Raw genomic sequence first — 23,207 nt, 5'->3', positions numbered from 1 at the left:
GTCTCAAAGACGTCATCAGGGCTCTTCCACAATCCATCTGATGTCACTTGCTTCATTCCCAAATTCCCCTCTCCGCGTCTGTTTTTTGTTTTTTTTGGTTTCTGGTAAGTCTAAAGGTATATGCAGTGCGTTGCAGTCCCCCTTCCCTCTTCCTCCCCCCCTTTTCAGTTTGCTGTAGTTCCAAAGAAGGCTGAGTCATGAGAGCTTCCTGCCACTGCTCTGCTCGCCTCCATAATTCATGCCTGTCTCACACGCACAGACATTTTCTCCCACTCACTCACTCACACACACAAAATTCATTTTCGTACCATACGTTTGGTGCAACTTCACCGATGACTCCCTTTGTTTAGCATCATCTGCATTTCCTTATAAGTCCATTACATGTGCAAGTGCCTAAACAAGTGCATGCTGCCGTGTTTGTGTGTGCGTGTGCGTGTGTGTGTGTGTGACTGTATAGTATGTGTGTGTGAGCCCAGCAGGACATGGCGTATGTGTGCGTGCATGCGTGTGTTGGGTCAGGCAGTCAGGACAAGTGGTAAGCATATGGAACGAGAACGTTATTATGTCACTCAGCCAGCCATCAGCTCTGACTCACTCATGTTAAAGAAGGCCAGGCCACAGGGGGAGCTGCCGTCTCTATGGTTTCCAGAAGGGCCGCAAGGGAACAGGAGATGCAGAGATTAGGAGCCGACCTCCACAGGCTTAAGTGGCTCTCCATCCTCTAGCTGGGTTTTATAAGCGACCAATCTTTCTCTCAGTCTTGTATTAGTTTTCAGATCTTTGGGTCTGTAGCCAATAATTGATTTACGTCATGAACTTGCTGCGCAGGTTGGCTGATTTTTTTTTACCTGTAGCTGAAATTATTTTTGTGCAAGGAATCAGGCTCAACCTCTGTCTCCTGTAGCAAAAACAACTATTAACAGGTGGTGGATTTAGCTCTATTTTGTGTCATTATAAATTTAAAACTAATATTATGGATTACTGAACATGTCATCCTGGATTTAACATTAATGAGAACTGCTCCCAACACCCATTTTTATTCTTTTGTTGTCCTGTGGCATGAGTCTAATATAGCCCCTGTTTGTTTAGCCCCCAAAGGTTTTATCCCTGGCTATACTCTATCCTTCATTTACATTAGTAACATTACTACAAACCTGGAAGCTCTCTTTACCAGTTATACACAATCAAAAGATGCATGTTTAAGCACTTACAGAGAAGGAAACAACCAGTGTGTCTAAAATACTTTTTAATACTAATTTAAGTATCTGAATATTTGCCCTTAAAGGCCAAAGTGAGTCAGATCAATATTGTAAACGAGAGAAATCCTCTTCTGAAGGCAGAAATGCAGATAACTAATCCTGAAATTTGCATGTGATATGATAAGCAAGACTGGCTCCAATCCACATGACAAGGTGACTGATTATAAACCAACAGAATATGTGTGAATCACATTGGGTGTAGTGTTACAAAAGACTGCTCGAAGTTGTGAAGCAGAACAATTATCCACCCTTAGAAAATTCTCTGTAATAACGTTGCATCGTTCTCTCTATTTATTTTTCTATGGAATAGCATATTTGTGTAGAATTCACTTTGAAGGTGTGAAGCAGGGACAAACCACATTAGGCATATATTTTGTTTGTCAAATCCACCTTAAAAATCCCCAAAGTAAATACATCATTACTCTCTGCAATTCACTGCAGAGCAAAAAAAAAGAAGTGCTGTTTCATCTTGTTCAAGGAAACAACACCCAACTCTCCTCATCTGACAGCCTGTCACACGTGATGCTTAATTTTCCAGAGCTTTACCCTACAATTTAGTGCAAATACGCTTGTTTTTGTGTGAACCCTGCTTTAAAGTTGCATTGAAACCTGTGTTCTGCGTTTTGTTACCAATTCTGTCTTATCTGCTTGTCTATTTTCATACTCTTACTTTTGTTTATATATAGGTTTTTTAGTTTCTTATGTCAGATGTTGTATAAAGAGCCATTTCACTGTCTGTTATCAGTCGTGAATGTTACTTGTATTGTATATATGTACCCAATATTGAGTGAGTAATTTTTCCTATTGATATTACAGGATAGATTAGCTTTAAAAGTCATTCAAGTGTTGAACTAAAGACTGGAGACTGCTTTACTGGACTGTGCAACTTATTCCTGGCACACAAACTGATGACTGAGTGTGACCGACTGATTGTGATGTTTTTTTATATGTAATATACAGTAGAATTCCTGAAAGCATGATGCCACCACCCACCCACACAAAAAAGTAATTGTGAAACAGAAACGGGTATAAAGGAAGCAAGTTTATTCAAGTTTTTTCTTAAACATACTGTAACTTCATAACTTAAATATTGTGTGTTATTGCCCCCCTATAGGCCTGGAGCGGGACAAGTTTGACAACAAGACGGTGACTTTTGAGGAGCACATCAAAGAGGAGCACAACATGTGGCACTACCTGTTCTTTATTGTGCTGGTAAAAGTTAAAGATTCGACCGAATACACGGGCCCAGAGAGCTATGTGGCTGAGATGATCAGGGTAAATAGAAAGCATAGACACACCCTCAACACACAAATCCACCACCTCAGATGATAGTGCCAGCTTTTTCCCATTTGTAAATGGGATACATTTTGTATTAGGCCACACTGCCTTGGAGGTAATAGTGATCCACATGCTGCGTGAGATCAAGAGAAGCAGGGTTGTTGATGTCTACAGGGAATATAGAGGGAAAAAGACATGTTTTTCCGAAGGTAAATGTTTGTCTGCTCCACTGCTTCACTGCTTGATGACATACTGCATATTTCGTACTTGGGCGTTCATCATTTCAAAGCCATTCTGGGGAATTAGTGTGTGCATTGGCGGCTTTTATAGATAATAGTCTGTAGCAGCAATCTTGAATGAGAGAGCAGAATGATGGGCGTTTCCCCTTGTGTCACATTTTTGGTACAGTGCTATGATCAAGTAGAGTTCAGGTTATGGTTCTAAGTTAGACTTGTAAACATGTACTGGCCCGTCACACACACCTCAATACAGTAATGTGTTCCTCTTTTCTAATCTCAACCGACAGACATACCGGTCATGCACATTTAATGACACAAACAGACGGGTGCATACAAACAGGAAGTCAGTGGAACAAGACAGCACATGAGTTGCAGTCAAACCCTAAAAGTGATCCATGCATGATAAGGAATAGCTGGGCTGTTCGCTGGGATTTCCATTATAGCACCGTACACTATGTGCCCAGTCTGAGGTTATTCGCTCACTATTGTTATTCCTGTAACAGCAACACCATGAAAGTCTGTTCCTTTAAAAAAACAGGTTGTAGACCAGTGTCATATGGAGTTCACATTTAAGCACTTGATTGCCAAACAGCAGCACCTTCATGTTAAAATCACCAATATGTTTTTGACATAACACCTACTAAATGCATATAAACGCTTAAGAATAAAAAAAAAAAAGTCTGTGGCTGATATGCTTGGTCAACCACAGGAACACAACCTGGAGTGGTTCCCACGGATGCGCGCCATGTCACTGGTGAGCAGCGATGCAGAGGGGGAACAAAATGAAATCAGGAACCTGCAGGAGAAGCTGGAGTCGACCATGAGGCTGGTGGTGAACCTGTCTGGGCAGCTGACTGAGCTCAAGGAGCAGGTATATTATGTGACAGTATAACATGCACTCCCTCATTTGGTAGTGATTTTTTTTTTCTTTTGCCTCTATTCATAGAACGGAATAGCTTGTCTGAGTCTTTTAATGTTCAGCCATTGAAAAGTTATTCACATCCAGCACATTAGCACTCACTCAAGACCACATGTTTTAATAAACAAAAACATGTGAAGAGTTGTTACAGCGTTAAAATTACCATAATGGAGCTGATGACCCAGACGACCTAAACTAATAAGTAAATTAGTGTGTTTCCAGTTTTTGCTGTTCTTTCTCTTCCTTAAATGGGTTTGTTCATGTTTAAAATGCACAGTGCAGTTGTCCTTAACAAACAAAACTTATATGAAATATTTTATTACCAAGGGACTCACTATTGTCCTAAATGATTAGTCTGACACTGTGGGAAATACACTCGTTTGCTTTCTTTCTGAAAGTGAGATGGGACAATAAAAACCACACTCATTCCTGTACAGTAAATGTGCAGCTACTTTGGCTATCTTAGCTTAGCATAAAGACCGGAAATGCTAATTAACAAGTTGTATCTTGTTTGTTTAGTCCGTAAAATAACTGAAGTGTAAAAATGTCAAGTTGTGGTTTTACATGGGGTTATGCACCAAAACATTTCTTGGATGGGTGCAGTAACTTCCTGGAGTCGAAGATAACACAGCCTTCTGTAAAAACCGCAGCTTTTTCAGTTTTTGTGTATATCAAATCCTGTATTACAAAGGTGATAGCTGCTGAAAGCTTGAAACTGTTCTTTTTGTGCCTGTGCAGATGACAGAGCAGAGGAAGCAAAAGCAACGAATTGGTCTTCTTGGTCATCCCCCTCACATGAACATCAATCCCCAGCAGCCTGCTTGAGGGCCCTTGGGGCCAGTTTCACTAGTGCCTGAGCACTCCTGACAGTGTACCACATGTTAGACAGGAGAATGCCAAAAGGTGTCCATCTCCAGTGTGTATTTAGGTCGATGTCTGACTGTATACTTCACAGACACTCCTATAATAAGTGTTTCTACAACATGTGTGCTTCTGAGTGTCTGTGTGAAGAGAAAGTTATCTGAGTATGTTACTCACGGTCTGTAGTGTGGATGTGTCTGTGTGGGTGGAGTGTGCACCAAGTGCCTCAGGACCTGAGATGCCAGTCCTGTACGATTAGGAGATGAAAACACTGACTTCTTTACTACCCTGAATGCCTTCTGCATTGTACCACACTAACAGCATGCCAAAGTTCAGCCATTGTGAGGGAGTATTCCTGTCAAGTGGCCTTTTATTGGGGTTTTGATCCTCAGTGTTACACCAGCAGACTCAGATCACATGAAGGTTTGTTTGAACTCTACAACACATGATTTGATATTTTGCTTTTGTCTGACAGCAATACAAAGACTTAAAGCATATGCAAAGTCTTAATAAGAAGGAATTATTTTTGGGAACTAATATTTACTTTTATATTTTAAATAATACTACTAGTCTTTTATTTAACATATGGAGTCAAACACCTGTAAACAATCCTGAAGAGAGAACCATACTTTTACAAAGTTTCTTAATACTGTTATACAACCTATACAGTGTTTTTTTTTGTTACGTCTAGGGCAGGCATTTGGTATCACTTTCATAATTCTTCTGCAATTTAAAATGTAAGTTCTTCTCATTCCAGGACACTTTACATTAAAAAGACTTTTGAGGAGACATTGAAACTTGTTTTCAAGAGAAATAATGTTGATCTGTTTATGTAACTTTTATTTTGAATATCGAACCATATAAACCTACTGGGGAGAAGTCAAATCATGTGACTGCTTCACTGAAGCCAGGTCCATGCTGTGCTTAATAATAGTAGTGTTATGGAGTCACGCTGGCAGCAAACTTATGTTATTTTGGGAGAAACATTGAATTGGATATATTACTTTTCTCTGCACTGAATTATTTAATCTTCCTTTGATTCATTTAGTCCTAAAGCACTGATATTTTCTGTAGCACACAAATGATTGTTACGATTTGGTAGGTCACTTTATAAAAGACCCAGAAGAGAATGACTGTTTGAGTGTTTGGGTGTATGTGAGAGGGGAAAAATTATGAACTAATAAATGTAATTTGGAGTGCTGCCTGACCAAACTGAACTATACTAATAGATGGGTTGTGTATGAATTGTACATTCCATTCTTGGAGTCTATTTAAATAAACAAGTGTGTAAAATTATCTGTTAGTGAGTGTTAAAAATTATCTGCATCCGTATGGAAGTCAAACCAAAGACCAACGCATATGTGAAGACGTTAATGAGGTTGTTGGTATTTTTCCCAAAGTGTATCTTATTATCTGTGTATCTGTTCCTTTGTTGACAACTTGCGGTGCCACTCATCCAAAGTGCTGCAGTGCAGTCAGATGAATGAAGAGCCTCACAGAGAAGTAAATTTAGGAATTACCAGCAGATGAACTCTGAAATCTTATCTGTGGTCCAAAAGAGGAAGTGTGCTTATCGTATAACAATGTTGTATGAGGAAATGTTAGCATATTGAATACAGGGTTTGCACGTATTACTGCAGCATAGGAGGACCATGTATAGAATTTTTTTAATTTTAAAACTGCCCTTAATTTATATTATATTGTTATTGAATATTTGCACTGCAAGAGAATTTATCACCTAAAATGTTTCTGAAATACCCTTTTGTAACACTTCTGATATTGACATCACCATTCAAATGCTGTATTTATCATATGAGTAAATACAGTATTTAACAGCTCAAGTTTGTGTCCAATAACACATTTTATTAGCATACAACATTATGGAAAACTCTAAAAGAATAAACCCTTTTTTATGGCTTTATGCAGAAAGCAATTAAGAGCAAACGGTGGTTTCCACAATATTCTCCAGGAGTCCTACAAGATCTACGAATGGACTAAAACAATGGTACCATTGTCAGGATTTTAAAAAATCTTTAAATTGTGTTACGTTTGCCCAGATTGTCTTAAAGGGGCTTTCCATCGTTGTTGTTATTTAATTACAGCTGAATCACAGTGACCTGTGTTGTGGTCATTTTTTAATTACTGAGTCCTGTGGCCCACCCAATTTCCATCTAATTCACTACTCCCAAGGTATTTTCTAAAAGACATTATAGATAAGTATAGTTAAACTAGTTGACCTGGTCTTTTGAAGCTCTCAGTAAGAATGAAGACCCTGATTTGTTACTGTGAAAGAGGTTACTTTTCTGAAAATGGGGGGGAAAAAAGAAAAAAAAAGTGTTTATTCAGGATTGTCTTGTCACAGCTGTTACTTTTTTAACCCATCTGACAAAAATAAGTGGGTAGTCCAAATGAACAAGCTCCTATTAGCATGGGAGATAAGACATCCAACCTTTAAATGCAGCATTTATCTCTAGGGATTCTTTGTAAGTCAGAAACAAACTCTTTTCTTTAAATTAAAAATACATACTCAAGTTTTGCTTTTCAAAATCCTTTCAAAATGTGTCAGGGAAGCTGTTTCCTTATTGTGCAGTCTTGTGAGCATCTGCCTTGTGAGACTGGATTTTGTATCCCTATCTTGAAAAGAAGTCTTTGAAATCAATAAATTGTCTGAAAAAGAGCTTAAGCATGAGTTCATATAATACTGGAAGGCTTTTGGTGAATGTGATTTCCAGGCAAAAGTCCTGAGGGAGGGATTCCGTTGGGAAGAGAAAATGTTACAGCTTTTCTCCAATCACATCACATTTCCTACTGTGATAGATATACTTGCTTACAGCTTCACAAAACCTCATTCATTCTTGCTTCATAAGGTCATTCATCCATATTAACTTTAACTGGCAGAGGAACAAATTATGGAGTTAGTGGGAGCGATTAAACAACTCAAGGTCTTGCACATTGATGATTATGAAATGAAGCCACATGTCCTGTTTACATGTGACATATAGGCTACATGGCATGGTGTATTAAGGTGATTATCCTTGATTACCTGTTGAGTCTGATGATGTCCTTGTGTTTTGAATTTGTTAGGACATTTTATATATATGTTTATATTGTCATATCAAAATAGTAACTTCTTGTATGTGTATTATCAATTGTAGGTTTACAGACCTTTGTGCTTTTATGTTAGTTTTAACACTTCTTTAAAGGGGTGGTATTACGCTCATTTTCATCTTAATTAGGGGTTGTACCAGAACAGGTTTACATGGTGTAATTTTCAAAAAACACCATATACATACAGAGTGATGCATCTTACTTACAACTTACAAAATCTTTGTTGGGAGTTGCACATGCGCAGTTCCCAGCTAAGGACTACTAGCCAATCAGAAGCAGAGAAGGACGGGCCGTAAGAAACAAGGTAGTGTGATCCAAATCTAAGCCGCTTCTTACTGCGACCGTAACCTAGCAGATGGTATAAGTTACTCACAAGTCCACAACCACACAACATCATTGTTCCACATCTTACCATCAGGACTAAACGTTGAACTGTTGCCGGTGTTTTGACGATCTGTGCTGCCTTGCTGAAAAATGCTACCATAGCGCAAATCGATAGACTCGACTCTACTCGGCCCTGCTCCGTTTTCCATTGCAGATAGTATAGATTTTTATATTATACTATTATATTATAGATTTTTATTTTAGATAGATTTTTCTTTAACACACATACACACATACAGGCATACTGTTTTATTTTTTATTTTTAATATATAATTTTTTTAAACACATGCACACACACGCTTACTGTTTTGTTTATTTATTTTATTTTTAATATATTTTTTTTAACACAAACACACATATTTTACTTTACGCTTTAATGAAATGTATGGGGTTTATTGTTCTTATGTTGTATGTATGATGCTTTGGCAATATTGTTGTTACACATTCATGCCAATAAAGCTAATTTGAATTGAATTGAATAGTACCTATGAATAGTACCCAGAGATAGTATCTAGCTTGTCCTCATAGGGACGCCACACACAACTGCCGCGACTTAATGTTCAATGCGACACACACACCAGCGATCCACACAGCTTTCTCTTTTTTTAAGTTAAAACGTTTCAACATTACTGAGAATGTAAAGACAGATAAGCGGTATGAAAACCTTCCAGCTGTGTTTTCCTCTGCCATTGTTGCTGCAGCGGTCTGTGTGACGGCGGGAGCAGAGGGCTCTGGGAACGAGCGGCTGGCCGGCCTCACACGCTCCTCCCGCGGGTTGGCACAGGCTTCCCCCGCAGCCACTTGCGGAGCTCCTCAACTCCGAAAATATTCCTATAACTGTCAATATTCGAAATCTACACAGTTGATTTCTCACCTCAAAACTTCTCAGAAGTGGATTTAGTGATGAAATTCCATACAAAAACTGTAAAATATAAAACTTTGTGTTGCGGGCCTCTGTCTGGCGCACACAATGATGATGCAGTGAATAGTGAATATTCTCTCTGACCAATCAGCAGTCTGTCGTGTTTTCACGTTACATTTTAGTATCCCTCAGCTCGCTTGGAACCTCCACAGAGGTGAGGTGATACGAAAAAAAAGTACCTGGAAGCAGGTACAGGTACAACATTTCTACAATGGAAAACCAATCAAAGGCAGTTGAGCCAAAAGGGCCTCCGCTCAGACTAGCTCGGTTTGAGGGCGTGCCTGACCCCCCTGGCCGCTTGGCAAGCTTTATGACGCGTTTTCATTGTGATGTCACAAGTAAAGGAAGTGAAGGGCTGGACTACAAACGAGCTGTTTTCAAGCGGTTCAGAGCAGAGCTTTCTGTGGGAGATGGGAACTCCCTTTGGCCTGGACTTTGGGCTTTTTCACTTTGCAAACCTGTTACATGCACAAAAAAGACATAACTCAATAAAGGAGAAGGGGAAAAGCCAAAAAGCATAATACCATCACTTTAAGGTCATTGGAAAATATTCGAGGAATCATGATCATTTCGATGTCAATTTCAATGAACCTGTCTATTTTCACCTTTTCATTTGCAAAAAGAAAATTATTTCATGAAAATCTGCATTACAAAGGCTGTACCGCTGTGACCTGCCCTTATAGCCAGCAGCAAACAGGTGCAGCCGCGTGTGCTGGATGTGCCCTGCGCGCTCAGCAGGCTCCAGGGGCCATGAGGAGATCAACGTGACAGCCGGCAGCGCCTCATGACAACAAACAGGGACTCAACACACTCATCCATGCACAGGTGCACATGGGAACACCACTGTCGATACTGGATTTCTGACCTCCAGACATGGAGACATATATATTGATATTTAAGCACTGCTGAATGTTTATTATTATCATTATTATTATTATTATTATTATTATTATTATTATTATTATTATCATTATTATTACTGTTGTTGTTTTTGTTGTTGTAGTGGTATTAGCCTACTATTAGTGTCATTATCAATATGATTATTATGTTTTGTGGGAATTATGTCTAACTTGAAAGGAAAATAATAAGGCTTAAGAAGCTGCTATTGTTCCTACATAATAAATGACATGTTGAATATAAAACTACAAATATAAAGACAATTGTTCACTGAGTGCAGAGCTCATGATGTTTATAAAACCTCAATGCATCATTAAACACTCATGAAGCACTCAGTTAAAGTGACGTTCACCGCACTTGATGACATTTCGTGGCATCACTGCTGTATGATAAACCTGTATATATATGTTATTTATGCTTATGGCTACTACTGCGTTTTAGTTGTGTTATTGTTTATTTCTATTGGCAGCAGGCTTGCTACCATACCCACTGCCCCAGACCTGTTGAACTTCTGCACGGCTCCGCTGCCTGCACGTTCCCAGAGCCGTGGCGAGCTCAGCCTTGTTTCCATACACTTCAGCATGGTGGTACACGGGATCCGACACGCGCCGCCCTTCTCTCTGACGTCCGCCGCCGTCCGCCCACTAAGGCTGCTTATCGGTAGAAAGTGGGCCGTCCCTCCGCCGAGGATACAGCGCTGTTTGACACGTGAGCCTCATGTGACAGAGGTAGGTCAGGCTGAGCTGAGAGTCAGAGGGTTTATTTAACTCGTCGCTCTGTCCTCCCCCACTTTCCCAACGCGCCACCAACAAGGTTGCCTTCCTTCTGCGGCGGGACCACGGCTTGGAAATCGCGGGGACTAACGTGAAACCATTTTCACACCCAAAATAACCGTTCGACTACATTAGCAAGACTAGTCTAAAATAATACATTTTTGGACCGTTTTTTAAAAGCATTTTCGTGCATTTCACTAACTACTGCTTTACAACTTTTTGAATAAATGCGTATTTATTTGTGACTGCATTGGAACAGTACTTCGACTTTGACTGCGTAATTGGAGCAAAAAGAATGGAACGGATTCCAAGCGCGCAGCCACCTCCTCTGTCCAAACACCAGGCTGATGTGTCAGACGTGCAGGGGTAAGTTCTGCTTAGAAAAAAAATGTTTGTACTAGACCTTGTAGCCTTTTCCTCTAACGCGCTTGATATAGTATTTATTCTGCACCTCACACTTCACCAAACCATTACCTCATACCTCACTGCTGTTCTCTTTCTCTTTTTTATGTCTTTAGGATGGATTTCCCGATGTATGTTTATAAACCCAGGCGAGGAATGAAGAGAGGAGAGGAGAGCAAGGTCAGTTTTTATTTTGACAAAACTTGTTATAACCATATAGTTTTTATTAAAGGGTGTGAACTTAAGGGAGGAATTAGGCTGGCAGTAGTCCTTTAGACCCATAAATGGTTGACCTAATTTCTGTTATGACATAACTCCTGGAGTCCTCCCTATCGGTGTGACTGCCTCTGATCATAAAGAGCTAGTAGCTGTGTGCTCTCAGATCAGCTGAATTAACCCAATGTTGTTTATTCTTGCAGGAAACCTACAAGCTGCCTCACAGACTTATTGAGAAGAAAAGGCGTGATCGGATAAATGAGTGCATCGCTCAGTTGAAAGATTTATTACCAGAGCACCTGAAACTCACGGTAAGTTCATGCTGTAGCTTGGAGGGATAATGGGATACGCTGTATTGAGTGGCACACACCATCGAGTGGCTGTTCAGTGGTATTACATCCTCTGAGCTGAGTGCGTCAGCAGTAAAGAGGATGTGTCCTCTGTCATGTGCAACTGTTTAAACTGGGGATTTTAATAATTCAGGTCAATCTGATTGAATGTAACTGTAATATAATTAATACTCCAGACTGCATATTATATATGAAATTTATATTATTCCATATTCTGTTAAACATTTCTTAATCATTATGTTTGCCTTAATGGTTGCTGCTTGTGATAATCTCGCAGATCATATGTACATGGGTAGTAAAGCTTAGTGTCTATGAGCTGTATAAGATGGTGTGCTGACTACGTGTGTTTCCTACAGACTCTGGGCCATCTGGAGAAGGCTGTGGTTTTAGAGCTTACACTCAAGCACGTGAAAGCCCTCACCTCTCTTCTAGAGCAACAGCAGCAGAAGATCCTCGCTCTGCAGAACGGCATGCAAATTGGTGAGCTGCACGTCAATCACATTCACACACACACACACACACACACACACACACACACACACACACACACACACACAAATATGCTTGTGAAACAGGATGGTTTTGTTTTACAGAATGTAAATTGACAAGATGAATACACAATGACAGGATTATGCAGGACTACGAGAAAATAAGTGCAGCTCTTTTTTGCTACTTCCGTGTCAAATGTCTGACTGTGTGGTTTCTTGTCGTGCTTACAGAGCAGCCTCCTGTCAGCCAGGAGAAGTCAGAGGAGATGTTCCGCTCTGGCTTCCACATGTGTGCCAAGGAGATTCTTCAGTATCTCGCCAATCATGAGACTGATGGAGACTTTGCGCCATCCCATGTGATCAATCACCTTCACAAGTTAGCTTCAGAGGTGTTGCAAAGTCCGGTCCGACCCCGCACCCCTCTCAGCCCTCGACCCCAGGAAATCCCTACCTACCACCAGCACCAAACTCACAAGGAGATTCCCACCAGCTTACCTCCTAAACCCAGCGAGGGCTACGGGAGGAACTGTGTACCTGTCATCCAGCGGGCGTACGCTCCCCCGAGCAGCGAGCAGAGTGGCAGTGATACGGATACAGACAGCGGCTATGGGGGAGAGCTGGAGAAGACTGAGCCTGGGGCGCCACAGGGACGTCCAGATTACTACGGCCAGGAGAGCCAGCTGAAGCGAGCGCTGGGTGAGAGGCAGAGCTCCAGCATCAAGCAGGAGGATGACGAGCAGTTCCACAAACGACCCCGGGTGGAGTCGTCTGAGGATGAGCTGCTCTCAGGTGGAGAATCATCATCGTCCTCTAGCGGTTACGGGAGTTACATGAGCGTATCCCCCAACCATCCGCCTCCGCCACATCCCCTCTGCATGCCTTTCTACCTCATTCCACATTCTGCTGCCGCCTACCTGCCAATGCTAGAGAAATGCTGGTATCCCGGGGCCGTGCCCATGCTCTACCCTGGTGTGGGAGGCTCTTCACCCACCATGCCCAGCGAAAGACTGCCTCCACCTCAGCTAGTGTTGTCTCCCAGGGGAGGCTCTCCTGCCCCAGCCATATCTCAGACCCCCATGGACTCCCCTGCCCTCCTTCAGGCGCTGAAGCAGGTACCACCCCTCAACCTGGAAACCAAAGACTGAGAGATAAGAGAACAGGGGGGAGGAGATTATCCTGTTCTAGTGCCCAGGAGCAGAGACAGTAGTAGGAATGAGAACAAGACTGAGCCTTTCCATAGTCCATCCTCATACCTGTTCTCTGTTTCTCAGCCTGGAGGTCAAATAGCAAACAAGAGAACTTGTAGAAATGATCAAGAAGAGATGGAGGGGAAAGCAACATCCATCCGCACTCAGAGGATGCAAAGCTCTGGCTGAATGTTTAAAGCTCAGTGTTTTACTCAGTGCATATGTATCATAAACTGGGCCTGGGCCACACACACACACACACACACACACACACACACGCGGTTGAATGTAAAGAAAGATGTGTTTTAGATGCTGCTGTTAAAGAATAAACGCAGATGACACTGATGCATCTCACTTGTAGCTTTAGCAATAGAGAGACACGCCGTCGTTAGAAAAAGTGTTGCCTCAAATGTTAGCGCTAATATTTCACCCAAAGTTTGTTGCCTGTGTCCAGTAGGTCACCATTATCATCACTGAAAATGCCCTTCAAACTAGACACTATGATGACTGGCAACGTAAAATACAAGGGTTTCCTCAAGCATGTACAGCCAAGAGTAAGGGTACACCCAATGAATGGATGAATTAATGGGTCATCACATGACCGTGCGGAATGAGAAGTCTTGTTTTTCACTGACAAACAGTCAGTTTAGATGGATTTTATGTAATTATTGTTTATAGACTTCTTGTACATTTCTATTTTTGATACCTTGCACACTTGTCCATCCGGCGAGATCGAAGGAGAGTGGAGTGTGGACAATTGTACGTTGTGTACTCGGAAACTGTGTACATACTGTAGCACTGTGCTGGACCTGGTCTGCATACTCAACATCTGTTTCTGCTCAAGTCAAACCTGGTGTTTGTTCTTGCTGTTGCCTTTTACTTGTGAAAAGCTGATAAATCTCAGATGTTTATTCTCTGTACTACGTATGAATACTGGAGTCAAAGGAGTCAGGAGGAGAGAAGTGAATGTAAACGTTTTACCAGAAGACTAGTTTTCTATAGAAAGAGGTACTTGAGATTTTATATTTTGGGACCTACATGAAAGATGTTTGATGTACATATTTTGTCTATAAATGTTGACATACATTATATAAGTGTATTAATAAAGTATTTTTTTCCTGTGGAAGATGGCTTTGACTATATGTACAGTATATGAAAGAGGAGGCGATTGTGTGTGAAAACACCTAGAGATGACATCCAGTCTATTTAGTTTAGTTCTTTTACAGTGTCACAACATTCATGTCACAGGGAACACTTATGTAATGGCAGTTCTGTAGCCTGGCTCTCCTGCTGGTTAACTGTCTGTGCTCGCTAATACAACAACAAGTAAATACACGCGAGTGTAAACAGTTTTGGTTAATCTCCTGAAGCAGTAATCAGGATCCATTTGGATCTTGTCAACAGCCTTGACATGTCTGTTTCCCATTGGGTGCATGATTCGATCCAATATGAAATGCTATTCTCTCTATGTATTTACACGTATTTACATACTGCCCAGACTGGAGAATTACATCAAAACATGTAGATGCATTAATCAACCAATACTACTTATCACCACCACCTGTACTGGATTGTGCAATCACATTTGTCAGCTATGTGACAGCACTTACCATCATTAAGGTTTAGGTCATGCTGCAGACAGCAACACGTTTGCATATGTACACAGGCCCAATGTCGATGCTCAACATCGCAAACCCTTCGACCACGTATCATTTCAGAACTGAAGGAGAGTTGTTTCATTCTAAATATGGTTTGTTTGTACAAACAGAAGTCTAAAGTGCACAACTTGCACTATAAATGTCATTAGTTCCCCCTAAACTGATTATTTTTGAGTCCAATTCCATTAATTTGTTTAAGTAGAAGTACCATGTGTTATTGCTGTGATGAGATAACGTTCCCAAGCTTATCTGCATGCACCCATTATACACACATTACACCCATAATCATTTTCTATAGTTAAATAATGCTACTCATCTCAGTAGTTGGGTCCCGGAGGCCTAGTGGTTAAGATGCATACCATATAATCACAATAACTCCGGTTTGACGTTTTGTTGAACTTCATACTCATCTCTCCCTCCCTCATTGTTTCCTGTCTGTTTTTATTTCTGTTGATCTGTCCAATTAAGGAAAAAAATACCTCTTACATTTCCAACAAATTATTGTATTTATATATATTTAAATGTTGATAATAAAGTTATATAATAACTCTAAATCATTCAGGAAAGGTCTGTTAATTCAGCAGTGGTCAACCGTTTAATGAGAGATGCCCACCGCTCTTAAACAAGTTTAGAGCTATTTTCACATTTTGACTTTATGTTTATAAAGAGGCTGAAAGACCAAATCAACCTGGTGTTGCTGAATAAGTACAAACATCTGGAAGAAAGACTACCAATTATTTCATTTTGGAATCCCTCTCTCAGAAAGGCCTTGGCATGACTGTGTAGTTAGATCATCAGCCTTTATTGCCACCTGCTGGCAATTTAAAATACCCACATCCTGCTGGTAAATTACTGAAATCTTCTGTGGAAATCTTTTTCCACAGAAGATGGAATCTTCACTGGAATAAGTGATTATTTCATTATATATTTGCTACCCAGTCACCTTGGAATATCTGTCACACTTTGTTTTAATAAAAATTAACTTAATAATGAATTGAATATTGAATTGTTGTTACATTCATAACATTATCATAAAACATGTACATATTTTGATTCCAGTCAGCCAAAATAAGCCCATTACCATGATTGTCTCATGTTTCTACAAATCTGATGATCAGAATATTTTTATTGATGCTACAATCAAATCAAAATTCTGCACATAGGAGCTTAATTGTTTAACCACCGGCAATGGACAATATGTTGTTCATTAGGCTGTGACCCATTAAAATATAAATTGATAACGATGTTGTTGCTGACAAAACCTCTTCAGCACTTCCTACTGTTTGCTTTTCATCTTCTTAACACTCAACACCACTAGTGTTTATGTTCCCCTGTCCACTCTCCTTCATTTTTGGCCATACTTTTCTTTTCAGAGCGGAGGAACAACTGATGCCTGTGAACGCTGAGATGAGAGGACAAATTTGGATTACAACATGCAGTGGTTCCAGCCACAATGTTTGGTCGCAAGCTAAAGACCTCCAGGGTAGGAAGGGGCCCCTGGAGCGAAGGAACAACACGGGTAGAAGTCCTGTGTTGGGGCTCAAAAGCTGTCTGAGGAAGGAAGGATCTGGAGTTGTGTGAGCCATGGCCTGGGTTGGGCAGAGATTTGCAATCTGACATGCTGTGAGGTGGACTGACGGAAAAGGAAAGGCTCCATGGGACCAGAGATGCCCCATTGGCACCAAGGCTCAAACCCAAACGTCGCGCTTTCCTCTGAGGTTCAGTGTGTACCACCAAAGGCTGTTCAGATGAACAGGACCTGCCAACACAGGAGGTATTCAGAACTTCTGTTCTCCCCTCACGTTCCCTTTTAGGAGATGTTGATGTCAGCTGCCTACTTTTCTCTCCAACAGCTCGGTTCTCCTTGCCTGAACGGCGAAAAGCAGAGACTGCGGAGATCTTCTCACATGATGGTTTATGTGTTGTTTGAACATCTTCTGGTGATGGGAACTGGGTGGTGGGAGTTGGGTTAGAAATAACAGTTTGTCTATGGAGTGGAGGTCTGGATCGCCTTATGGGGGCTCCTTCTACCAGCAGGTTCACTCCCACATACTGAGGAACTTCAACAGCAGCCTGGGAGGGCGATAAATTAAAACACAAACACATTTGTTGTGAAATTGTCTTGGAAATGATCACCTATTGCCTCATGTGTAATGATATTTCAACCTGTTTGTAGATTAGGTGGAAGCCTCCTGTGTAAGCACTAGGATCGGTTCGTCGGTCGAGCACAACCCTCAGTGTGTCCAGCTGCACAGCAGGGCAGAGGCGAGCGGTCACAGAAGTAGAACAGGCCATAGTGGGACTGGCATTGATCTCCAGAAGCCAGGGCCTCAGATCTCTGCCCAGCATAAAGTCGGCTCCATAGAGCTCAAAGCTTGCCTTGCGGGGCTCGACCAGGTCCTGGGCTGTCTGCAGGGCACGGACCACCGCTTGCTGCATGCCTGGGACCACCACTGACTCCCACTCGGCCCCATGGCCCTGGCGCTGCAGAAAGGCCCTAAACTGAGAGCAGGACCACATATTGTCCTCAGGCACTCCTGGGTGGCGGTCACAGGATGGCTGGAAGTGCTTCTGGATGGAGTTGTTGCACAGGTGGACTGAGCTAAGGAAAATAATGTCCGTGATGATAAGTATAAAATGTGCTTTGAATAAAATGGATATATTTAGTCCTACTTGCATTTTTAAATCCCTTTACAAAGAACTAGCGACTAACAAAGATATAAGATGTCAAGTAAAAGTATATTATTGGGTTTCCTCTTTTGTCTGACCTGTCCAGAGTTTTCGTTGAGTAGGGCTGAGTGGAGAACCGCAGGTAGCACTCTCTGTAGAACCAGACAGTCAGAGGGTTCCAGTCGGTGACGAGGAACCACTGGCGGAGGTCAAACTTGGTGCCATGGACCAACAGAGGACGTTCCAGGTATTTCTGAACCACCCACTTACTCTCTTTAGTCAGGGCTCTGTCGCTGTCCACGAGTGCCAAAATCTCATCCAGGCGATTCAGACACATAATACCTGGGTGGTTAAACACCAAAACTGGCTTAAATAAACCATTATTGACAACAACATTATCAGGCAGAGGACATGGTGTTTCCTGGCCTTCTAAACGAATAGCGGACTAACATTCCTCCATCACACTGAAGCTGAGGGGAATTGTGGGCATTTTATTTTTTTAAATCAAATGTAAAAAAAAAAACGAGTAGTAACATCTGCATGTCACAGTTAATGTTCACAACTACACAGCAAGTTATATTTAGTGAGAATATAGAAGTGACAAATATATAAGAATACAATGTAACTACTCTTTTATTATTTTCACACAAAAAAAACCTCACCTCGTCCTCTTGACTTGGCACCTGGTTTGATGATCCAGATGTTTTTTAGTCCATCTGTATCCAGCTGAGGGCATACCTCCTGCAGTCTGATTAACATGGCCTGGCAGCGCTCCACAAACACTCTGCTACCCCTAATCAAGGCACCTTCACTACACACAAAGATCAGACTCACAGACTGAGTTCATTAATGTAGAGATTCACTAAATGTTACTATTATGCTTTACTCCGGACAGTAACTGGGCTTGATATCGCCTCAAAGACCTCTTATGTGTCCAGATTATTACAGTAGTGTATGTGTTGATACCTGCTACATCTTTGCAGCAATGTCCAATTTGCATACTGTACAGTAATTGTGTAAGTGGCAACAAGTCTTCCCAGCAGACAGCTTTTAAATTTAAAATAGGTAGTAATGTTTTCGAGGTAGAGCTTAATGAGGTCTGTTTGCATACATGTTTATTTACAAAATGGCTGTTAATCAACTGCCAAAACAGTGCACTATAAAGAGTAGCATGTGGTATTATGTTTACTTTATGGTATTTGTATATACAGTAGTGTGGAACTGGAACATGCTGTGTCATTCCAGTGACTGATACACAAACCCTAAACCTAAGTGACTCTATATTTATGAACTTTAGACAGCATTGAGAAAATGTATTTAAAGACATACTTATATACTGTATGTATAACTTCACCTAATAAGAACTTTTAGGATTTTAGGATGTGTTTTACTGTGTTTCTAATGACCTATATTCATATGATAAGCTGACTTGGGCTGTCAGTACTGCACATAAATTTAGTGCGACCTAAGAAGGATCGTTCTAGCAAATCTAGGAAGCTCCCGGAAAACATACTCACTGCACAACCATGTAGTAGTCTTGCAGAAACTCTGCCCACTGCCGTTCCTCCACGGAGGGGGATGTTTCTACAGTCACATCAATGTCACTGTGCTCTAAAACACTGAGAAACTCTTGACACACATTTAAAGCCAGATCGATCATTCCTGGACCAACAAATCGACGCTCCGAGATATCCAGCTCTGCAGAGAGATACAAGATTTGTATGAAAGAATTTGTTACATTCTCCCTGACCCGCACTTTTTTTCATGTCTGGGTCACAATTTTCAAAGGTGCATTTTATATTCATTTTGCATGTATTACCATCAGAGACACCATTTGTGGTATTTTGTTGTTCGCCCTCTGCCCCTTTTCTCCTCCATCTACTTGTCTCAACCACATGCTGCAGCAGGCTGGTGCATGCTGTCCTCCTGAAATCCTCTTCATTGTCATATAAAAAAAACAAGAGGACAAGAGAAAAGGCATGTAGTTTTGTTTAAGATGATAATATATCACTAATAAAACTAAAACAGCGGCTGTGACTGTTCACTTACAACCCCCTTTTACACTTATAACCTAATAGATCTCATATCCACATACGATTTACACCCAGACACATCACTGCACCTTTGATTGAGCATGATTTTAGCTATGTGTTATTAGAGCCATATAGCAGACCTATGAATCCATGCTTTTCATCCTCTGCTCCAAGCCTGTAGCATCTAGGGAAGAAGGTGTCAGGATCTGCTGCATCAAACCACTGAAGGTTACGCAGGTTCACACAGAGCCCCACCTGAAAGAAACAGAATAGGAGATAGAGAGTACTAGCTGACCTATGATCAAAGTTGAGCAACTTGCATTTATTCTAGTCAATCAATAGAAACTCTTTAGAGATGAGACCTTGGTAGTAAACGTTCCCGAATTTGCATAGTGATTGGTCATTTGGTCATGCCGTAAGGAGCGGCAGTCTATGTAATCCCGGCGTGTTGTCCAGTAGAAATATGTAGTTTCATTTCGAGCCAGACGAGACTAGAAAAAGTCGAGGAAAAGTTAACGAGCTGACTGAGCTAGAATGCACAGCATGATAAATAAAAGACCCATGGAAATGGTTTAATTTGAGAATAACAATAATTGCACATTCAGCTGCTTTCAGAACGTCTGTCAGTGGCATGTTGGTTAACATGAACTGTTATCTTACCATGAGGGCATACATGTCATCATCGTTCTCCTCTTTCTCGCCGCCATCCACTCTGTCTGTGAAGAGATAAGTAAAGAGGTGGGCGTGTGTGTGTGTGTGTGTGTGTGTGTGTGTGTGTGTGTGTGTGCATGTGGGCTTTCATGTGTAGAGGGGTGTGTTAAAAGGGTAGGGGTCTGTGGTAGAGGTTGGTGTCTGTAATGTGGTACACAAAGGATCATTTATCAGGTGTCCATCTATCCATCTGAACTAGTGTTCTAATTACATATACGTTAACCCCTCTTGCACTTTTAGCTTAGACAGTTAAGGGAAAATATTGTGCACAGGTTCTACAAACCCATTATTTTCCCAGTATGTCAAACACTTATATAAAGCTGTTTTTCTTCCCATAGGCTTTGAGACTAATGAGATTTCAGTTTGTTTAATGGCAAAGACACAACAGCTTGTTTTCTAAAATGTCTGATTTGGCAGCTCTCTTAAAACCCATTGTCTCACCAGTAAAATCAGCACCGCCATCACCATCATCACCACCTTCCTCCTCATCTCCGTGGCAATGAGGTGCTCTCTGGGCAGGATAGGGCAAACGGCGTTCCACCCACCCTCTGGCCCATAAGGCAGCGCGGATCACAGGATAGGGTCCCTGCACTGAAAACACTTTCCTCAACTGAGAATGAGCGGAAGAGAGAGAGAGAAAGAGTCCAACAGGACACATATCACATAAGTGGATAGTGTGGTAATATACAGAGGTGTGACACTGAAGTCTGGCTGTTATATATAATCACCTTCACTGCTTTCTCCACCATCATTTTAGCTGTTTTGAGCCTGTCTGGCTTGATCGCTGGCAGGCTTGGCACAATGCGACGTAACCTCCCCTCCACTGGAGCCACTGCGGACTGTAACACTGAGACAAATTGCTTGGTCAAATTTCAATATAAAGTAACCGTATGCTCATGCATGTGGGTGTATTTGTATGTAAATGTCTACTCACTTACCTGGCATTTGCTGCATGTTATTATTATATAGTTTCCCCTTCAGATGATAACAACATACAGTGGTCAGTCCTGTGGGAGCGGAAATATGTTAAACAACATTATTTTTCATCATATCATCATATGATAGGATATAAAATCATAGATAGATGGTCTCCTCTGGTATCCCACATGGCATACACTTTGTCTCTGTAGCTACTGAAGAACGTAAACTGGGTCAAGCAGGCATCTAAATCTGGACAGAGCTGACTGAGGCTGTCATAGCTTCACATTGACATAACGTTACTCATGCGCACACGGGCAGACATGCAGTACATACAGTACATAGGCATGCACAAAAACGGAAATAGCCTGTATATTTTGGAAACAGATCTACATTCTCTCTCTTCAACTCTCTGCCATATATGACAGCAATTAGACATGCGCACACACTGCTCCTAAAATAGGCTACATCAACAAAAACAGAAGCGATTTTAAGTTGAACAGTAAGATACAAACCTAATGTTGTCACCTCTCCAGTGACTCGACCACTGTGTCCATAGACTCAGTCCTGCTTACTTCATGCTCCCGTTCCCATAACAACAGTGCATGCTCCCACACAATGTTTATAGTTGCCATAACAACCGTACCCAGGAGAAACAGGATGCCATGCAGGTCGATGAAAATCTAACACCTTTAGCCATGCGTTGAAGAAAGAGGATCATTTATCCTTATCAGTTTCCGTGTCGCTTACACGTGTAGGCAACATGCACAAGAACCATTAAAACAGCAACGATACGTCGTTTGTATGCACGTATCTCATTGCAGTGACTCAGTGCTCACTAATGGGGACCAATTGGCTGAGGAGGGTCAACTGGCTGAGCTAAATCCAATCAAGTGTTTGACAATCTGGCAGATGCACATAGTCTCATATTTGTCTTTATTGAAAGAGTTCATGCTGAGGCCAGTGTGGAGGCAAAACACAAAGGGATTTGTTGATGCTCAGTTTGATCTTTGTTGCTTTCTCATTATTAATATAGGCGATCATTTGCATGGTTACAAAAAAAACTGCCTGCCTTGCATCTTCACTATAATCTGACTATCTGTTAGACATGTGCACGCGAGGTTTATGAGATGTACACGGATTATTACAAACACAGTGTGTCTGCTTTGCGCAATGCTTTGCCTTCCCACAAGGTGGCATCCAAGGTTTTCTACAGGTTTTCTAGTATGTTCTACTACTGTGTGATACAGGATCAGAGAGACATTATGGATCTGTCAGAGCCATCCTGTGTTCACTGCGCACTTTTGCACTAATGTTTTATTACTTTATATCGTCTTTCATGTCTCAACCCTGCAATTATTATGTTATTATTATTATTATTATACTCCACAAACATTTCAAAGGTACTTTTTAATGTTACTCTTTGCTGTAGTTACTAGTTACTTTACATGTTTTCATACACAACTCATTACATCTTATAAAATGTGATGCATTGTTGCAGACAGTAGAATATTTACTCAATCTGCTGCATAATATAATGTTTATATTATTACTTAATATAAGGCTCCAAGTACTTCTTCTTCCACCACTTCTTCTTCTTTACACCAAAGTAAGTAAGTAAGTTTTCTCTGATTTGTGACATTTCTCAGCATATTTTCAGTTGTTCTAACAGCTGCACTATTATAGTACGTTAGAGTACAGTCTGGACCTGCTCTGAAAAGTGCCCAGAGATAACGTATGTTATGATATGTTATGTTTGGCGCTATACAGATAAAATTGGATTGAACTGTTAAGTGCAATATGTTAAGTGGCCAATGAATGGACCATCTGCTGTGCACAGTGGTCACAGTCCAGCACATCTTAGCCGCTGATGTTTAGCACATCTTAGTAGCTACCAAAGTGGACATTGTATAGAGTGACGTCGTTCTATAAGC

The 23,207-nt window shown here is 41.2% G+C and overlaps 3 protein-coding genes across 5 annotated transcripts in view; 2 read left to right on the top strand and 1 right to left on the bottom strand.

Annotated features, from left to right (window-relative positions):
• The window catches only part of LOC119885618 (inositol 1,4,5-trisphosphate receptor type 1), a 70,079-nt gene extending 64,227 nt beyond the window's left edge, over positions 1–5,852 (top strand). For all 3 annotated transcript variants that reach the window (XM_038695731.1, XM_038695734.1, XM_038695733.1), the window contains 3 exons: positions 2,374–2,534; positions 3,486–3,647; positions 4,434–5,852. In XM_038695731.1, coding sequence (XP_038551659.1) covers positions 2,374–2,534; positions 3,486–3,647; positions 4,434–4,520 — 410 coding nt within the window. In that variant the 3' untranslated portion in view covers positions 4,521–5,852. The remainder of the gene's footprint in view (positions 1–2,373; positions 2,535–3,485; positions 3,648–4,433) is intronic.
• Positions 5,853–10,591: 4,739 nt separating this feature from the next.
• Positions 10,592–14,409, top strand: LOC119886191 (class E basic helix-loop-helix protein 40-like). The gene is made up of 5 exons (XM_038696760.1): positions 10,592–11,006; positions 11,159–11,222; positions 11,462–11,569; positions 11,965–12,088; positions 12,328–14,409. The coding sequence occupies exons 1-5, from the start codon at positions 10,936–10,938 to the stop codon at positions 13,239–13,241; spliced, it is 1,281 nt and encodes a 426-aa protein (XP_038552688.1). The 5' UTR covers positions 10,592–10,935; the 3' UTR covers positions 13,242–14,409.
• A 1,484-nt stretch (positions 14,410–15,893) lies between these two features.
• ttll3 (tubulin tyrosine ligase-like family, member 3) lies at positions 15,894–21,844 on the bottom strand. The gene is made up of 13 exons (XM_038695548.1): positions 21,789–21,844; positions 21,294–21,362; positions 21,084–21,202; positions 20,797–20,965; positions 20,305–20,360; positions 20,007–20,135; positions 19,785–19,899; positions 19,431–19,547; positions 19,129–19,309; positions 18,274–18,422; positions 17,710–17,953; positions 17,108–17,543; positions 15,894–17,014 (listed from the first exon to the last, which is right to left on the bottom strand). The coding sequence occupies exons 2-13, from the start codon at positions 21,307–21,309 to the stop codon at positions 16,256–16,258; spliced, it is 2,490 nt and encodes an 829-aa protein (XP_038551476.1). The 5' UTR covers positions 21,310–21,362; positions 21,789–21,844; the 3' UTR covers positions 15,894–16,255.
• Between the last annotated feature and the right edge of the window lie 1,363 nt (positions 21,845–23,207).

Source organism: Micropterus salmoides, unplaced genomic scaffold (genome assembly GCF_014851395.1).
Source record: "Micropterus salmoides isolate LMB-PRFRI ecotype aquatic unplaced genomic scaffold, ASM1485139v1 Ms_hic_scaffold_4, whole genome shotgun sequence".
In the NCBI taxonomy this organism is placed as follows: domain Eukaryota; kingdom Metazoa; phylum Chordata; class Actinopteri; order Centrarchiformes; family Centrarchidae; genus Micropterus; species Micropterus salmoides.
This window is presented reverse-complemented; position numbering and strand designations above follow the sequence as displayed.